This window comes from Anabrus simplex, chromosome 12 (assembly GCF_040414725.1).
Source record: "Anabrus simplex isolate iqAnaSimp1 chromosome 12, ASM4041472v1, whole genome shotgun sequence".
In the NCBI taxonomy this organism is placed as follows: domain Eukaryota; kingdom Metazoa; phylum Arthropoda; class Insecta; order Orthoptera; family Tettigoniidae; genus Anabrus; species Anabrus simplex.
The window spans coordinates 88,565,052-88,582,830 of record NC_090276.1 but is presented as its reverse complement, the minus strand read 5'-3'; the positions used below and the strand labels follow the sequence as shown (position 1 = coordinate 88,582,830).

General features: G+C 41.2%; 1 protein-coding gene across 8 annotated transcripts in view; it reads left to right on the top strand.

Moving 5' to 3' along the window:
• The window catches only part of Prosap (prosap), a 496,661-nt gene that overhangs the window by 436,943 nt on the left and 41,939 nt on the right, over positions 1–17,779 (top strand). For 6 of the 8 annotated variants that reach the window (XM_067156563.2, XM_067156556.2, XM_067156561.2 and 3 more), the window contains exons 3-6: positions 5,040–5,192; positions 5,272–5,452; positions 5,731–6,050; positions 7,688–7,949. In XM_067156563.2, coding sequence (XP_067012664.2) covers positions 5,040–5,192; positions 5,272–5,452; positions 5,731–6,050; positions 7,688–7,949 — 916 coding nt within the window. The remainder of the gene's footprint in view (positions 1–5,039; positions 5,193–5,271; positions 5,453–5,730; positions 6,051–7,687; positions 7,950–17,779) is intronic. The other 2 variants (XM_067156564.2, XM_067156562.2) reach the window with 1 other exon arrangement.

Below are 17,779 nucleotides of genomic sequence, written 5' to 3'. Positions count from 1 at the left end.
CACGACTTTTCACGAGGAAGACTTCCGTTTGGAGGTGTCTCCTGGAGTGTGGACATTTCCAAGAATTAAGTGGTGAACAAAGTTTCTTTAGTTGTGAAGATTCTCAAGTCTCCGTATTCACCTTCACTTACAGTTGCGATAATATCCAATAACACACGCGTAAATGCTTCAAAATCCTCAAACATGTACGAAAATGACTCAAAAAATAGACTAATGAATTCTATGAAATGACCAAATATTGATGTATAATTTTAGAAAATTACCTAAAAATACAAAGGAAAAAATACAAAAAAGGGACCGAATAAATGAGCATTTCTACAATCTGTAACTATGATCAGTATTTTTGTACAAGTTAAACCACGGCCGACTGGATTCCTCGCTGCGCTCCTTATACCGGCCTTGACAATCGCTTGTGAAGCCCAGCATAAAGCTGTAATTGGAAAGTTTCACCGTAATGCCGCTGGAACGCTGGCCTACTACCCACTGACAGGAAGCTGTTTTTATACCGCAAATTGCCGCATTTGTTTTATTAATATGGTTTTGGTGTCGTAAATGTTGGCAATGTGTTCGCAATGAGGTGCTTGTTGGCTTGATATTGAGATCTGATAGTTATGCGCTAGTGAGTTTATTTTTTATTGTGTAGTGTGGTGAATATATTTTTTAAATTGTGTTTACAAATCTTGAAATTTGTGACATTCTTGTGCACCTTTTCGTACTTTGAGCAGAAATTTTATGGAAACAAGAACAAAGTGATTTCTCGCTGTAACTTCGTCCTGAACAAGGATTTTAATTTATGCGCTAATTCGTTTTAAATGGTGTGGTGATTTGCTTTTCTTTAACTGTGATAGGAAATATTCGAATATATATTGCTGTGTGCCTTTTTTGTATTCCGAACAGGAAAAAAAAGAGCAAAGGGACACTATCATTTCCCGAATTCTCTGTAGACCGGGACAAAACTACGGAGTGGCTAAAAGCAGGTAGCACTCTCATCTTAGTTTTCCGTTTCTATTTCGGGTATTTACCTTCGTTCTTTCTTTCTTTCTTTCTTTCTTTCTTTCTTACTCTGTTTACCCCTCCAGCGTTGGCTTATCTCTCGGACTCAGTGAGGGATCCCACCTCTACCACCTCAAGGGAAGTGTCCTAGAGCGTGAGACTGCGGGTCGGATATACAACTGGGAAGGATGACCAGTACCTCGCCCAGGCGGCCGCAACTTCTATGCTGAACAGAGGCCTTGTGTTGGGAATGGGAAGATTGGAAGGCATAGACAAGGAAGAGGGAAGGAAGCAGCCGTGGCCTTAAGTTTGTTACCATTCCGGCATTTGCTTATAGGAGAAGTGGGAAACTATGGAAAACCACTTCGAGGATGTCTGAGGTGGGAATCGATATCCCTCTCTACACAGTTGACCTACCAAGGCTGAGTGGACCCCGTTCCAGCCTTCGTACCACTTTTGAAATTTCGTGCCTGGGCCAGGAATCGAACCCGAGCCTCCGGGAGTGGCAGCTAATCACGCTAATCAGGCATTTTTACCCATGAATTTTCTTTCATAGAATAATCCTTTAGGCGGTGTCGTATTTGCCATATGACAGCAACACAACACATTTTTAACCAAGATAATCTGAACTTTAACATTTAAACATTGACAAGCAAGAATCACTACTGCTATGACGGTAAGGCCAACGTATGAAGTGTTGTTACCTGAGCAATGCGGCCGATGACCTAGATGTTAGGCCCCTTTAGACAACAAGCATCATCATCATCATCGAGCAGAGAACAGTTTACAATTTATTTACTCAAAATACTTTTCTCTCACTGAATTTTGTTAAATTCTTATTCTTCTTCCTTTTCCGCTATTTGTTTTACGTCCACAGACACAGATAGGTCTTATGACGCCGGTGGAATAGGAAAGGGCTAGCAGTGGGAAGGAACCGGCCGTGGCATTAATTGAGGTACAGCCTGATGTGAAAATGGAAAGCCACGGAAAACCATCTCCAGGGCTGCCGACGGTGGGGTTCGAACCCACTATCTCCCGGATGCAAGCTCACAGCTGCACGCCGCGCGGACAACTTGTTCCAACCTACTGCATTTCAAGTAAAAATTATTGTCTGAATTTAGCACGGCCAACTTGCCCGGTATTTAATATTTTAGTGAAAGGTATGAATGAAATGTAATCTGAAACTATATATATATTGAATTAAAATTTAAACATGTTTGAGTCAAAATGTTTATGTTATACATACAACGAATATGGAAAAAGTAATACTTTTATGTTTTGTCCAACCCTCTTCCTGAGAGCAGCGCTTGAAGAATTTTAAAACTCTAATTGAACAATGACTCTTAATCTCAATATTAACATCAGAAGACAAAAGCATTGTGGTAAGTTCTGCTATGTATCAAAATGCCATGATAATAAAAACGATTACTATTATTCCTCACAATTAAGGAACGTCAGTTGGACTACTCCATCCTCAGCGGTTTCATTTCACGACGTTGTTTTGGCACGTATCAATGAAAGTAGCCTATAGGATTAATCATTTTAACAATATTAGTCAATCTAACACACTATTTTATTCTCTAAATTAAGATACATCGGCAGTCAGAGTCAGTATCAGAACGTCAGCTGGACTAAGTCATTTCCCCGCAGTTTCATTTCACGACTTCACTTTGGCAAATATCAACGAAAGTAACCTTTAGGATTAATAATTTTAACAGTATTAACCTATGTAACATTCTCCATAACTCTAAATTACGATAAATCGGCAATCAAAGTCAATATATTCCATAAAGAAGTATGCATTTCTACCGCAAATAGGTCGGCCGCCAGCGCCACGTGTCGAGCTGTGTAACTACTCCGATTACAGTGTGTGGACCCGATTGTCAAGGCCGGTAAAGAGCTAGCTAAAGCGACGCATCAAGTCGGCCGTGGTTAAACATGATCTCTGGTGTCTATTGTGAACCAATTGAAAGATGACATGTCGTCAAAATCCCAGTCCTTGTCATAAAGTTGTTGACGGTTTAACGTTGTCATTCTCGATTCAGTCACAGTCTACAAGGTTATTTCACTCAGTGTTTAAAGTGCCATGAAAAACACACAGTTTGTAAGTGAATAAAATAATAAATCTAGCCGCATAATAAAGTATTAGGAATAAAAGTTTGCATGCACAACAAAGTATCGTTTCATTGTTACTAAAAATCTATTCTACGCATGATGTTTTCATGGAAAATGTATAATAATAATGTGTTACTTTAACTAAATATTTTCACTTTGTCTTGAAAGCTGAGGACTGCTGCTCATGCAAAATCCTATCCCGTGGTTTCCTAATCTATCCGCAGGAAGTTGTGGGTTTCATTGTAAGCAATGATGAGTGTAACCCTGCCTTCTGCGAGGTTGACCTTGTGATGAACGGAGTGAGTTGGCTGCGTGGTCATTGCGTTCGGGAGATGGTGGGTTCGACTCCCACTGTGGCCAGCATTGCAGATGGTTTTCCATCGTTTCCCATTTTCACACGACGCAAATGCTGGGGCTTGCTCTTGCGTCGCCGGAAACTTTGAATGTGTTAGTGCGACTTTAAACCACCTCGTGACGTCACGTTAAAGAATACAGTTCGCCAGTTTTTAGCCACTTACGACCATGACTGACACTAGTCCAATGCGCCAGTCTTTCTTGAACCAGCGGCTCAGTCAAGAATTCTCGCTGCTGCTGCTGCGGGTTGTTTAAAGGGGTCTAACATTTAGGTCATCGGCCCCAAGAATTCTCTGCGATATTCTGGTGTGAGATGGTCATAAAACATGAGACGACGCTTCCTATGCGCCCCACCGTCGGCAGCTCTGAAGATGGTTTTCCATGGTTTCCCAGTTTCACACCAGGCAAATGCTGGGAATGTACTTTAATTAAGGCCACGGCCGATTCCTTCCGACTCCTAGCCCATCGTCGCCATAAGACGGTACGACGTAAAGCAAATTGTTAGTTAACAGCAAGCCTGTAGACCTATATTACAGTGCTAGCAGCATGTCGCATGTTATTCTCGCCACTCAATGTTCCTGGGTCAGAAGAGTTGTAATCCTGTGGCTCACGGTGTATATAGATGATGAATATTTCATACTGTATAATATTTTAGCTTCCATTTTGAAAGATACAGATGTATTAAAACTCTGATGTTTTGATATTTCACTGTATGTGTTTGTAAAATAGACTTTTAGAGCATGGAATTCTGTTTGAGTCATTTTCCTTATAAAGTGTCTTGTGTAACTTTTGAATGGAACTATCAGTATATTTCTGCAGTGCTAACTGCTCTGAGCCCACAATTGTTTACAACACTACCATTGATATTACCATAATCATTGTACCCCTTGTCCAATTTGATCTTAAGTTGCGTTGTGGATCATTGATCTCCGTCTGCCTGTCTTCCCACCATTGTTCATCAAAAACATCTTGAAAGTTTGCCACTTTCTTTCTTAGGTCTTGTTCAATTGGTTCTATCCATAGTATCGAGAGAAATGGTCATAAAACTTGAGACGGCGCTTCCTATCCGCCCCACCGTCGGCAGCCCTGAAGATGGTTTTCCGTGGTTTCCCATTTTCATATCAGCCAAATGCTGGGACCGTACCATAATCAAGGCCAAGGCCGATTCCTCCAGTTCTAGCATCGACTTCACGATCCTTGTTCTTTCCACTTGCCCGTACCATCTGCATTCACCTACTGTTTCTCATATTATCATTTTTCTTCTTCAGTCCTGTCTTAGTTCTTAGGAATTTCATGTCACTTGCCTGGGTTTTGCTTTCCTCTGCTTTGGTCGTTACCCATGTTTCAGCTCCAGACGTCAAGGTTGGTAGAAAGTAGATTTCCTTACATTGTATTGTCACTGTGTCGTACACCACACTCCCGAGATTCTGAAATGTTCTTACTCTCCCTAGACTCTTCCAGTCCTTGATGCTTATGTAAAAGTACCTCAAGTTTAATTTAAACCTCAACAGCGAGCGTATATCTGTCGTATGTTACTGTAAAACTCTGTTGATAACCCCTGATTGCTGTGTGTGTAGATGCATGAGGATGACATCCTGTTCCAGGAGCTGAAGGAGAGTTTCAACTATGGACTCTTCTGTCCACCAGTGAACGGCAAGGCCGGGAAGTTCCTAGACGAGGAGCGGCGCCTCGCAGACTACCCCTTCAATGGGCCCGTCGGCTACCTCGAGGTGAGACATATCCGGTTCTGTTCGGGTACAAAGTTGGAGCGTTTTGATTCAGCGCTGAATGATTCTTCTCGTGTTATAGCTCAAGTACAAGCGGAGGGTGTACAAGATGTTGAACCTGGATGAGAAGCAGCTGAAAGCTCTTCACACGCGGGCCAACCTCCGCAGGCTCTTGGACTACGTCAGCAATGGCCAGGTGGAGAAGATAACCAAGATGTGCTCCAAGGGACTCGACCCAAACTTCCATTGCCAGGAGACAGGGGGTGAGTTTACGACGTGTTCCTTTTCCTCCCAGTCTTGAGGATCGACGGATGGGTCAGATCAGGTCCAACACTCCTCTGTCCATCCATCCTTAATTTAGATCATTTTTATAGAGTTCCTTTCCAATACTTTATAGAGTTCTGTAGAACTTGAAAAAGACTATTCTCAATTTTATTAGATGGTATCGACATGTTAAAATTTGGTGGGTAATTTAGGTATGGTTGGTTTCAGTCAATGCATGTTATACAGAAAGTTGATCTATATTTTTTTGTATGAGCAGAGACACCGCTGACACTGGCCACGGGGATCAAGAAGCCGAGCAAGGTGCTGATCGCGCTGGTGAATGGCGGTGCGCTCCTTGATTACCGCACTAGGGATGGAGCCACTGCCATGCACCGGGCGGTGGAGCGGAACAGTCTGGAGGCGGTGACGACGCTGCTAGAGCTCGGTGCGTCCCCGAACTATAAGGACGCCAAGGGACTGACTCCGCTGTACCTGGCCGTAACGAACAGGACAGATCCTCTACTTTGCGAGGGACTGCTCCACGACCGTGCGGTCATCGGGGCTCAAGACCTCCAAGGCTGGCAGGAGGTCCACCAGGTAAATGAGTCACCTTTATTCATGTTGTGAAATGTCTGCCTCTAAACATTTTATATCGTGCGCATTTGAAAGGGTTTAGGTTTATGATTTGTGAATTGATTTACTTACTTTCACAAGTGTCTCCACTTGTGAATGGTTGCCTGTAGCGAGATTCACAATTTTTCCAATGACTTTCAGGAACATCTTTTCTTTCTTGGACTCTTCGGTTTTCCCTGCAGTTTTCTCCCAGGTATTCATCTGCGACAGAGAACACACTCTCAATGTTCTTCCATTTGGTATTGTCCGAGGAATGTGGAGCTGCAGCTGAGCGGGCATTGCTTCCACAGAGGCTGACCCTTCTGCTTGTTCTTTCCTAGCCAGTTGCCACAGTTCACTCTTGTTCTTTTCCAAACCCAAATATATCATAGTGCCTGAGACGTTGCTTATCTTTGTATTTCTGTCCTCTGTAGCTTTAATATTTTTCTGAACTGATGCTTTCATTTATCAAAAGGTCAAAACTCTTTTCCTTGTTCTCCGTGTATATTTGTGGCCCAAGTTGTTCTTTCCCTGGCCTCACATGTGCCCACAGTGTGGGCACTTCAGAGTATCACTCGGGGTCAGTTCTTCTGATCCAAAGAGAGTATAATACCAATATAAATGGTCCAATAACGGACCCAATTTGCCCTCTTAAATTCCAGCTTTATCTTCATATTTTGATCTTTCCTACTTTTAAAGACACCCCTCAAGCTTATTGGTCTACTGATGTCATTCCACGCCATCTCTCCACTGACAGCTTGGAACATACCGCTTAGTCAAGCAGCTCATCTCCTTTCTCCCAAGTCTTCCCAGCCCAAACTTTGCAACATTTTTTTAACGCTACTCTTTTGTCGTTAATCACCCAGAACAAATTGAGCTGCTTTTCTTTGGACATTTTCCAGTTCTTGAACCAAGTAATCCTGGTGATGGTCCCATACACTGGAACCATACTCTAGTTGGGGTCTTACCAGAGACTTATATGCCTTCTCCTTTACATCCTTACTACAACCCCTGAACACCCTCATAACCATGTGGAGAGATCTGTACCCTTTATTTACAATCATATTTATGTGATTACCCCAATGAAGATATTTCCTGATATTGACACCTAGGTACTTACAATGATCCCCAAAAGGAACTGTCATGCCATCAACACAGTAATTAAAACTGAGGAGACTTTTCCCATTTGTGAAACACACAACCTGACTTTTAACCCCATTTATCATCATACCATTGCCTACTGTCCATCTCACAATTTTATCAAGGTCATTTTGCAGTTGCTTACAATTTTGTAACTTTTTTATTACTCCATACAGAATAACATCGTCTGAAAAAAGCCTTATCTCTGATTCCACTTCTTTGCAAACATAAAGGTCCAGTAATACTGCCATGGGTGTATGACTGTCGCAGAACTTGTTCAAGATTTTTTTAAATGTACTTCTTTGCACACAAAAAAGGAATGGAAATGTCACAGCATATGGTATAGACCGAGTCATTCGCCAAAGACCAAGAATAACACAGAGGGATTATAAATATAAATGTTAATATTATTCTAAAATGGCCATGCTCTCAGGTTATTGTTTAGAATGAGTGATGTTTACAATGTGGACCGTATTCCCCAGGCATGTCGGAACGGTCTAGTGCAGCATCTGGAGCACCTACTCTTCTACGGAGCAGACATGAACGCACGCAACGCGTCCGGTAACACTCCCCTGCACGTGTGTGCCGTCAACAGCCAAGAGTCGTGCGCACGTCTCCTCCTGTTCCGGGGCTGCGAGCGGGACGCGCTCAACTACGCCAACCAGACGCCCTATCAGGTGGCGGTGATAGCCGGCAACCTGGAGCTTGCGGAGGTGATCCAGAGCCACCGGCCCGAGAATGTCGGTGAGTGGTGATGTGCCTTGTTGCTTCCGTGCAGACGCTCTGAGCATTCCTCTAACGCTGTGTACTAACAGGCTGCTAAGTGGTGGTGGGATTGTTATGGTTAAGGTCATGACCATCATTCAGCTACAGATCCAGGTCTTTTAGGATTGTTTGCAGGATTATTATAGACTATTTGTGAATAGAGTTTTATATTGTGTTAACACGAAAATAACCTTCAAGTTTTTCCGTCTGTCGAGCACAAGATACAAATTTTTAAAACACTAATACAGACCTGAAAACAAAATCAGTGATGAATTTTTGCCTTCGTTAATTGCTTGACTGGTTGAAGTATCTTAAATCAGAAATTCAGTTATGTTACTCCAGAGATGATCAGTGCAATCAAATTCTGTTGAAAGGATTGCTGTCAAATTAATAAGGAAAGTATTTTTAAAACATTGCACTTCACTAATGCTGGGTTCACAAAACGTTCTCGCTATAGACCTCTCGTACATCATGGGGCTCTTCTGACAGTGCTGACATATAGTGTTAAATATGCAAGAATATTTTTGAAATGTTTTGAAATGAACAATACTAAAGAGGTTTTCTGTTGTTTGTAGAATTTCTAAAATCTTACATAAATGGTCTGTATGAATGATAATTTTCCTTCAAAAATTATTTTTTTATTTTTTTTTTACAGATATTCAGTAGTTGCATGTCACCTCAAAAACAAGCTGTGCGTGAAATAATCCAATGGTTTTCATTAATGTTTGGGTCATGATTTATGATTGCTGATAGTGATCTATTTTGATAACTTGTTGAGGGATGGAAAATTCAACTGAGATAACTTTGTCCCTGTTTTGATTCTTCTCTGCACCTTTAATGTCCTTCTTTGAAACATCCTGGCTTTATCTATATTTGTGAACTATAATTATTTAATGATAGAATAGTGCTATATGAAATTCATAGTATATTTTTGAATATTTTGAAAACAAGGAAGAAAGTAGCTTTAGTAGCGTGGTAGAGATTTAAATTTTTACTCTCCTTAGGCTTTCAAGTTAAAACTTTGATTTTAGTAAAATTATAAGTTTGGTTTCCAAGTAAAACATAATTTTCAATGTGTTTCATTGGGCAGTGTTTTAAGAAGTGTGAGGTAGGTAAACATGGTCTGTTGTCAACACATAATCAATATGAGACAGGCTGTGTTTGAATGCTCAGAGCTGTCTGCATGTGCCTTTACACTGTCTGTCTGTCTGTGTGTGTTGTGTATGTGTGGTGGGTTGTGGTCTTGGTGGTGATGGTTGTAGTTTAACATGTCTTGTTCTTCTCTCTCTCTCTCTCTCTCTCTCTCTCTCTCTGTCCCACAACCTCCGTCCCGCCTCCTGGTGACTGTTAACAGCCCGACCAGCTTAGGCTCCCTTTCCTCTGTTAGTCTCGTTCTATATCTTTTATCATTCTGAAACAGTTTCTTGAAGTGACACTGAGAAAACATATGGCAGGTTTACTAGAGAAATCAGCTGTATACAGCTGTTGGTTAGAGACACGGAGTCGAGATTTTAAATCGGACCTTGTTGATCGCATTCAAGAGTGTTCAGATGCAAGAAACTAATTCTCATAGATTTTCTAAAATGCCAACAAGAAAGATTCAGTTTTCAGTTTAAAAGAAGAGTAGAAACAAATGAAATTAAAGTAATATTGACCAAAACTTAGTACTAAGCAGTTAATTCCATTCGCAGGCCAGTGAAATGCTGTGTAGACAAGTTGGAGCAAAAATAAATGACGTCGTACTACTCTTTTAAAATACTGAATTATGGTATAATTTTTGGAAAACATATTATTAATTAATCCTTAATTATTTATTATTTACTATTGAAGAAATTGTTGAAATTTTGTTTCTACATTTTAGACTCATAGTTTTTTTTTTTTTTTTTTTGCTAGGGGCTTTACGTCACACCGACACAGATAGGTCTTATGGCGACGATGGGATAGGAAAGGTCTAGGAGTTGGAAGGAAGCGGCCGTGGCCTTAATTAAGGTACAGCCCCAGCATTTGCCTGGTGTGAAAATGGGAAACCACGGAAAACCATTTTCAGGGCTGCCGATAGTGGGATTCGAACCTACTATCTCCCGGATGCAAGCTCACAGCCGCGCGCCTCTACGCGCACGGCCAACTCGCCCGGTGACTCATAGTTTATGTCAAACTCTGATACATAGCAAATTCTAATTAAGACTACTTACAATAAATATATGAATTATACAGGACATTTTGACTCTGAACAATAAATAAATAAATAAATAAATAGATAGATAGATAGATAGATAGATAGATAAACCTGCTTTCACTACTTTTATAACCTTAAATTACCTCATTGGTGTACTGCTTGCAACAGTCTTCAACATTCATCTAGTTTTCTTGTCTGTTTCAAGTCCTCAACCCTTAATTCAGTAAACGTAGCTGCACCCAAATAACTTAGGTTTAGACCCATTGAGTCTCAGATACTTTATCAACAGCAAACAGTACCCAAAAATAAGGAACTACTTTGAGGAGGTCAGTACAGCAAGTCTTCAAACATCTATTCTATTCGTTGGGAGATGCACTGTTATAGATCATCCTGTTAAAGTGATATTCTTGCTGAATCTCAACTAACTCATATCATAAGAAAATAAAGTAATAAAACAGAAATCTGGTGATAGTGGAGGCCACACAGTTTGTCCTGTGCTCTAGCAGGTGACATTTTGTGATAACTTCACTGGAGATGAGCAAAACATATTTATTTTTGTCAAATTTCTTGAATGCTTCTCAGTATGCAGCCTTTCTGTGCCCCAGATCCTGGTGGAAATTCCTCTTGCCAATGATGCTCTTATTGAATCTGTGCATAAGTGCTTACAAGACAGAAGGTTTTGTAACATTTGTGTAGCTCTGTACGAGATCACTATGTTCATCGTTATAACTCTCACCTACATGACTTGGTTTCTTTTCATAGATTTGTTTGTTGTCCATGAGTAGCATAATTTTTCTTAGAGCCCATGAATATTTGGTGAATTTGAAATGCTCCATACACAGCAGTTTCTGTACTGTGCAGATGCACTGAATTTGGAATGAAAATGTGTCTGCTTTTGACATATCACATGTCATCTTTCTGGTCTGATTCAACCACCTTTTTCATCGCTGGCAAGAACTTTGACATTTCGTTCCACGATTGTCATAGTTTCTGCTGTTTGGATTTGGACTCTTTATTTTACTGCATAACGCAACTGATAGACTAAGAATTCGGTTTTGAGGAAAGGTTTTTAATTGGCTTAAAATGTTCATCCATTATCTTTGTCTTGATGTTGTTGTCCAGGGTGCTCTATTTCTTAATGTGTTGAAATAGTTTCCATTTAGGTTAGTTCGACAAACAAGCCTGTTTCTTCATGTCTCATTCATGAGGCTGTTGTTCACGTACACCATCTGATCGACAGTATCTGGATGTCATGAGGGCTTTGTGTTCAGTGCTGTGGGATACCTGAAGAACAGGTGACTTGGAACGTGGAACATCGGTAACCAATCAGTCCGCCCTTCTCAAGTTGCCCAAGTCGACTGGTGGGGACGTGGTCGTGAAATGGAAACGGGAAGACAATATTCCGTCAAAACACTGTGCGTTGACCAGCAGAGACCATCAAATATTGAAGAAGGTGGTATTGGCAGATTGCATGACATCCTGTGTTACCATCATGATCACTGTGGAAGTAATTTTTGTGGAAGGGACTAGGTCCTTTCATAATACTACACTGACTTAGCAGATGTCATGGGATAGTCACCTAATAGCGTGTGGGGCCTCCTCTGGCCCTGCGAACTGCAGTGAGACAACGTGGAAGTGAGTTGACAAGTCCCTGGTAGTCCTCTGGACGCAGCTGACACCAAATCGTTTGCAGAGCGGCCGCTAATGCTGGTCTGTTCGTGGGTGCAAGATCCATGGCACGGAGCCTGAGTTCCAGGACATCCCAGATATGCTCGATAGGGTTCATATCAGGGCTCCTGGGTGGCCATGGCAGTCTTTCGACCTCCGCTGCATGTTCCTGGAACCATTTCCGGGCGATGTGGGAGCGACGTGGGAGCAATGTGGCGGCGCGTTATCTTGAAACACCGCAGAACCGTCTGGGCGCTGGAAGGCCAAAAATGGGTGGAGATGGTCTCCAAGCAGCTCAACATATTGCGTACCATTCAGAGTCTCTTCCAGAACAACTACCACACCAGGAAAATGCACCCCAGACCATAAGAGACACCAGCGCCCTGGACCACACCTTCGTTCATGTGGTCTGCGCCATACACGGTGCCTCCCATCGGCATGGTGCAGTTGAAATAGTGATTTGTCCGACCATATCACGTTACGCCATTGTTCCAGTGTCCATCCAGGTGACTGGCGACAAATGCGCGTCGTTGTGCCCGATGACGTTGGGTTAACAGTGGCACCCGCGTGTGGCGCAGTCTCCCATACCCCATAGAACCCATGTTTCTATGGATTGTCCACTGGGAGACGTGTGTAGCATGACCTGTGTTGAATTGAGCCGTGATTTGTTGCACGGTTGCCCGTCTGTCACTATTGACAATCTGTCTCAGATGTCGTCGGTCACGGTCATCGAGGGTGGTTGGACGGCCGGTCGTTCGTCTGTTGTGGACGGTGTCACCCGCATTCAACCATTCACGATACACCCTGGACATGGTTGATCGTGTGAAGCCGAATTCCCGCACCACTTCCGAAATCACACTTCCCATCCGTCGGGCACCGACCACCATACCCCGTTCAAACGGTGTCAGCTCACGACGACGTTCCATGTTACACCTGTCACATGCACAGCCACTGCTCACAAGGTCTCCTATACAACTGCCGCTGGCGCAGGGGGCGTGTGGTGCGCAGACAACACACCTGCGCGTCAGTGCTCCGCTATCCCATGACATTTGCTCAGTCAGTGTATAGAGCACATCAAATGCGGAAGGCTAAATGCACCTTTTGACCAGCTATGTGTTCCCTGCCATAAAGCAGGATGTGTTCACAAATGATTTGTGGACGGTAAGGTTCTGGAAATGAACTGGCCAACTCAGACTCATGACGACCTCGAGGATTAGCTTCGCTCCAGATCTCAATGACCCACAGTGCTACACACCCCTGGAGATGTTCTCCCAGTAGAGCTAGAGCTGTATATCCAAGGAACACTTGTGGGACAGTTTTGAGCAGCTGTCTGGATACTTTAGATCAGACAGTGTACATGTCCACCGTTGTTTTTCACTCGGTTCACATAACCTTCATTTTCTCTCTCCACCACCATATCTCTACAGTATTTAGTAGATATACAGTGATATAATGTTATGTTTATGAAAGCCATTGCAGGTGAGTTAGTACAAGTGTGTGCAGACACTTTCCTGAATGAAAGATAAGATAGCGAGCGACCTGATCCAGACAGCTCCTTTGCTTTCACCGCTGTGCAGCTTAACACTCCTGCTTTTGCTTTATCAGTTATCACATGCACTGTTTTTTATTATTCTTATGTATATTTTGTTTGTTTTTCTAGGTTGTGTTATGTTCTGTTATATGTAGAACAGTTTTCAGAGTTCTTAGACTTTACCACGTTGTTTTTTGTTTTATTTCCCCGATGTTTTTCTTCCCAAGTGTCCCTGGTTTCTTCAGAGGTCTGTGTGAGGCAGCTATTGGTAGCTAGAATGAACTGTAAATGGTAGCACAGTGGGGATGAACATAAATTCTCCTAGTTTTTAGACGTAACAAAATGTGTGTTGGTGTAATGTAGGCATGTGGTCCGTTGTTGGAGAGTAGCAGTAGGTTTTTGGGTACCCATTCAAAGTAAAAGGAAATATTAGAACTTTGTATGCTTGGTACATAGTATACCATTCAACATGTACAATCTTTTTACATGAGTGTTGTAAGTTTTGAATAGAGATAAAATATATTTAAAAATCAGAAATCTTGGCATTTTTTAAGGATCATTATCGTACAAAATAGTTCCAGATTTTCTGGTTACATCGCTGTTCTGGTTTCATCGCTGTATAATTTGCTTAGAGAATCATTCTAGAAGAATATTTTGATATTTACTAAGTTGTCCATATATCTATACGTATTCTAAAATTAAAGTCCCCGGTATGCGTCTGTCTGTGCTCGTACAGGATAATCTCGAAAAGCACTGCACGGGTTTAGATGCAGTTTTCACCGTTGTATTGAGCATTTAGCCGGCACTGCGGTGTAGGGGTAGCGTGCCTGCCTCTTACCCGGAGGCCCTGGGTTCGATTCCCGGCCAGATCAGCGATTTTTACCTGCATCTGAAGGCTGGTTTGAGGTCAACTCAGCCTACATGATTACAATTGAGGAGCTATCTGTCGGTGAGATGGCAGCCCCGGTCTAGAAAGCCAAGAATAACGGCCGAGAGGATCCGTCGTGCTCACCACACGACACCTCATAATCTGCAGGCCTTCGGGCTGAGCAGCGGTCGCTTGGTAGGCCATGATCCTTCGGGGCTGTTGCACCGTGGGGATTGGTTTTGGTTTGGTATTGAGCATTTATAGAGGAAGGTTTAAGTTATGAAACATTAACATACAGCATAGAGAGCAGAACACTGGTGATTTTACTGAACGAGGTAAAAAGAAAGAGGCCATTGAACACTTTCCGGGCTTACACTGTGTAAACTGTCAAGTATATGGAAGAATTGTTGAGCGCTCAAAAAGAGTTTATAGTTTGCAATAAAAATCAACCTTAATTAATTATTTAATCCCATAATACTTATCAAAATAAATTGTTTATTTACCCCTGTAATCTTATTAAGATAGTACTCGAAAGGAACAAACACATGTCAAATCAAGCCGTATAGTGATAAGAACAAGAAAGGAATACACAGGCAGGGCACTCGGTACTACCGGTCTAAATATCCCAGTACTTATGTGAGGTTGCAACAACAACAACTTATTTACGTAGGAATTTTACAAGACGAACACTGCTATCCTCTGCTCCTCAGCCCTGCTAACAGGCAGAGACATGGTTGCCCCTGCCTTCTCTAGCTACAGCAGGCGTGGTTTGCCTGAAGAGTTACTGAAAACATCAAAAACCTAAAAACATTAACTTCTTAATATTTAAATTTAAAGACAGCTGACAAATTCTCTGCATAGTCTCTTCTATCACCTACCTTCAATTACACACCGTATAAAAGGGACCAAAACAGGAAATGTCAAATATCTTCGCTAATAGTAGCTGTATATTATAAAATATATGCAAAATGTAATTTCTGATCCTTTGTTTCATGTGCTTTTACTGTTCGAGAATAATAGGCAAGACTGAAAAATTGACCCTGTAAGGGAGGGTTGCTCATGTCAGGTTCAATGGGGGAGGAAAGGGGTTTGAATTCTAGACTTACGTGGCAAACAAACCTCCTATCATGGTGCAGTGGTACACTGTACATAGTGTTGTGAAAGTGGAAATTCATTTTTAAGAATGCTTACTCAAATGCAGTTTACTGATTCTACTACTGTATTTTACAGTTGGTTGTATCTCGTAAGTCGACTACTGACAAGTGCTGGTTTTATTTCATTACAAAATTGGTTCATTTTACAGTAAACTTGAATGTGTTAGAGATATTATTTTGAAGGTAGACCAATCTTGTAGGCAGTGTCTGTATTGTATTCTTAGCAGTTACTTAGCAGCTAGTCCAATAAGCAAGGCATTATTAATATTTTACTGTTATTATTAATACCAGTACATTAATTAATAATTACATTATATTATATTAATTAAAAAATTTTTATTGCTTAGTATCACTGCAAAATAGGTACTGGTTTGTTGAACATTCACGAGAATTCGTGGTTATGAGTCGTGTATTATTATTATTATTATTATTATTATTATTATTATTATTATTATTATTATTATTTTCTGGTGACAGTTGTTAACTTTGAATGTAAGAAACCACCAGAGAGATTCAGTTATTAATATTTATTGTTTTGGTATTTCAAATTTTAAAGGGGTGGTTAAACCATATAACCGCTATGTATACCACTGCCTTTGTGCAGTTCTCTATATTGAATGACACATATTAGAATTGTTAAGGCAAGCGTCTTGGTCTCTAATGTGAATAAGTTGTCTGAAAACTGGAAGACACTGAGCTTACAGTAAACGAACCACATGCGTACTTTTATGTCTACGTACAGTTCTAGAGCTACCAACAAGTACAGACCTCTGACGTGGCCGGGATGTCGGGAAATGAAACAAATGCAGCTCGTCCTAATAACCTGGAAAGCTGTGCTGGCCATGACGGCCCACAAGTTTTGTTGAGTTATTTTTGGGGACTTGTTTGATGGCAGGTGGCCATCCTCCTTCCCTCCAACCTCTCCCTGGATCAGGAAACTGACTTGTAGTTTGTGACACGCATGACATTGCATGTTTCGTGAGTTGTGTACAGTATTAGGAAGTAGCCAGTCGTAGGCCCCAGAAACTACCCTTTGAATAATAGAACCCACAATGGCCGTGTACAAAAACTACTTTGTGAATAAAACCAGGTGATCAATCGTTTTTGGCCTTGAATGACTTCATCTTCAAAGGATGACATCTTTACTTTGTAGTGACTTTCTGTCAGCGAACACAGAAAGCATGCAGAAGATTGTTTATCACTACAATATTTAATTGACTAAGTCAGCAGAATGAGGTGATATCTTTGGGATTTCCTCACTTACATCTTTTCTTCTGAACACTCATCTGATGTGAATAGCCTCAAAGTGTTCCAAAAACAAAAAAGTATAATACTTTGTCTGTTCTGGTAAATCTATTGTCAGGTTAGAGTTGCAGTCTCTTATGCCATGCAACATGATCTGGTCTGTCTACTGATGTCCTTGATGTCTCTTATTCTGTCGACATCTGCAAGTTGATGGCGCACAGTCTCTGGCATTCCTCAGATAATGGAACCAGTCATGTGGTCAGTGTTACATACAAACAATAAAAATGCTTAGGGAAACACAGAAATTAAGTGGTGAGAAATTAAATAAAAGAAACTCTAAAATACCAAGGAAGGGATAAATGTCATCATTAACAAATCTCTGAACAAGAAAATAAATGAAGAGATCACAAAGAAAGAATTTAGTATGACAAACGAAGATAAATCCAAGTAGCGTGTTGGTTTTCTTAATGTTGCTTTGTCTGGGAACTTGAGGAAACTGTGGACAAGAGAGGAGAGCATCATCACACTGGTGTTTTCCTCAGATTATCCTCTCTGATCGGAAATAGTGTTCATTATGCAAATGTGCGACCATGTAATCTGATAACTAATGTTATTTTACAAAGTTGACATTGATGTGACCCTCACTAGGATTACTTGATTCAAGAAATGGAAAAATCCAAAGAAAAACAGCTCGATATGTTCTGTATGATTTCCGACAAAAGAGTAGCGTTACAAAAATGTGGCAAAGTTTGGGCTGGGAAGACTTGGGAGAAAGGAGACAAGCTGCTTGACTAAGTGGTATGTGATATAGATGTTGATTCCCATAGGGGAAGTGGATAAGTGGTATGTTGCGAGCTGTCAGTGGAGAGATGACGTGGAATGACATTAGTAGACGAATAAGTTTGAGTGGTGTGTTTAAAAGTGGGAAAGATCACAATATGAAGATGAAGTTGGAATTTAAGAGAACAAATTGGGGCAAATATTCGTTTATAGGAGGGGGAGTTAGGGAATGGAATAACTTACCAAGGGAGATGTTCAATACATTTCCAATTTCTTTAAAATCATTCAAGAAAAGGCTAGAAAAACAGGTAGGGAATCTGCCACCTGGGTGACTGCCATAAATGCAGATCAGTAGTGATTGACAGAGATTAACTGTTACAGAACTAA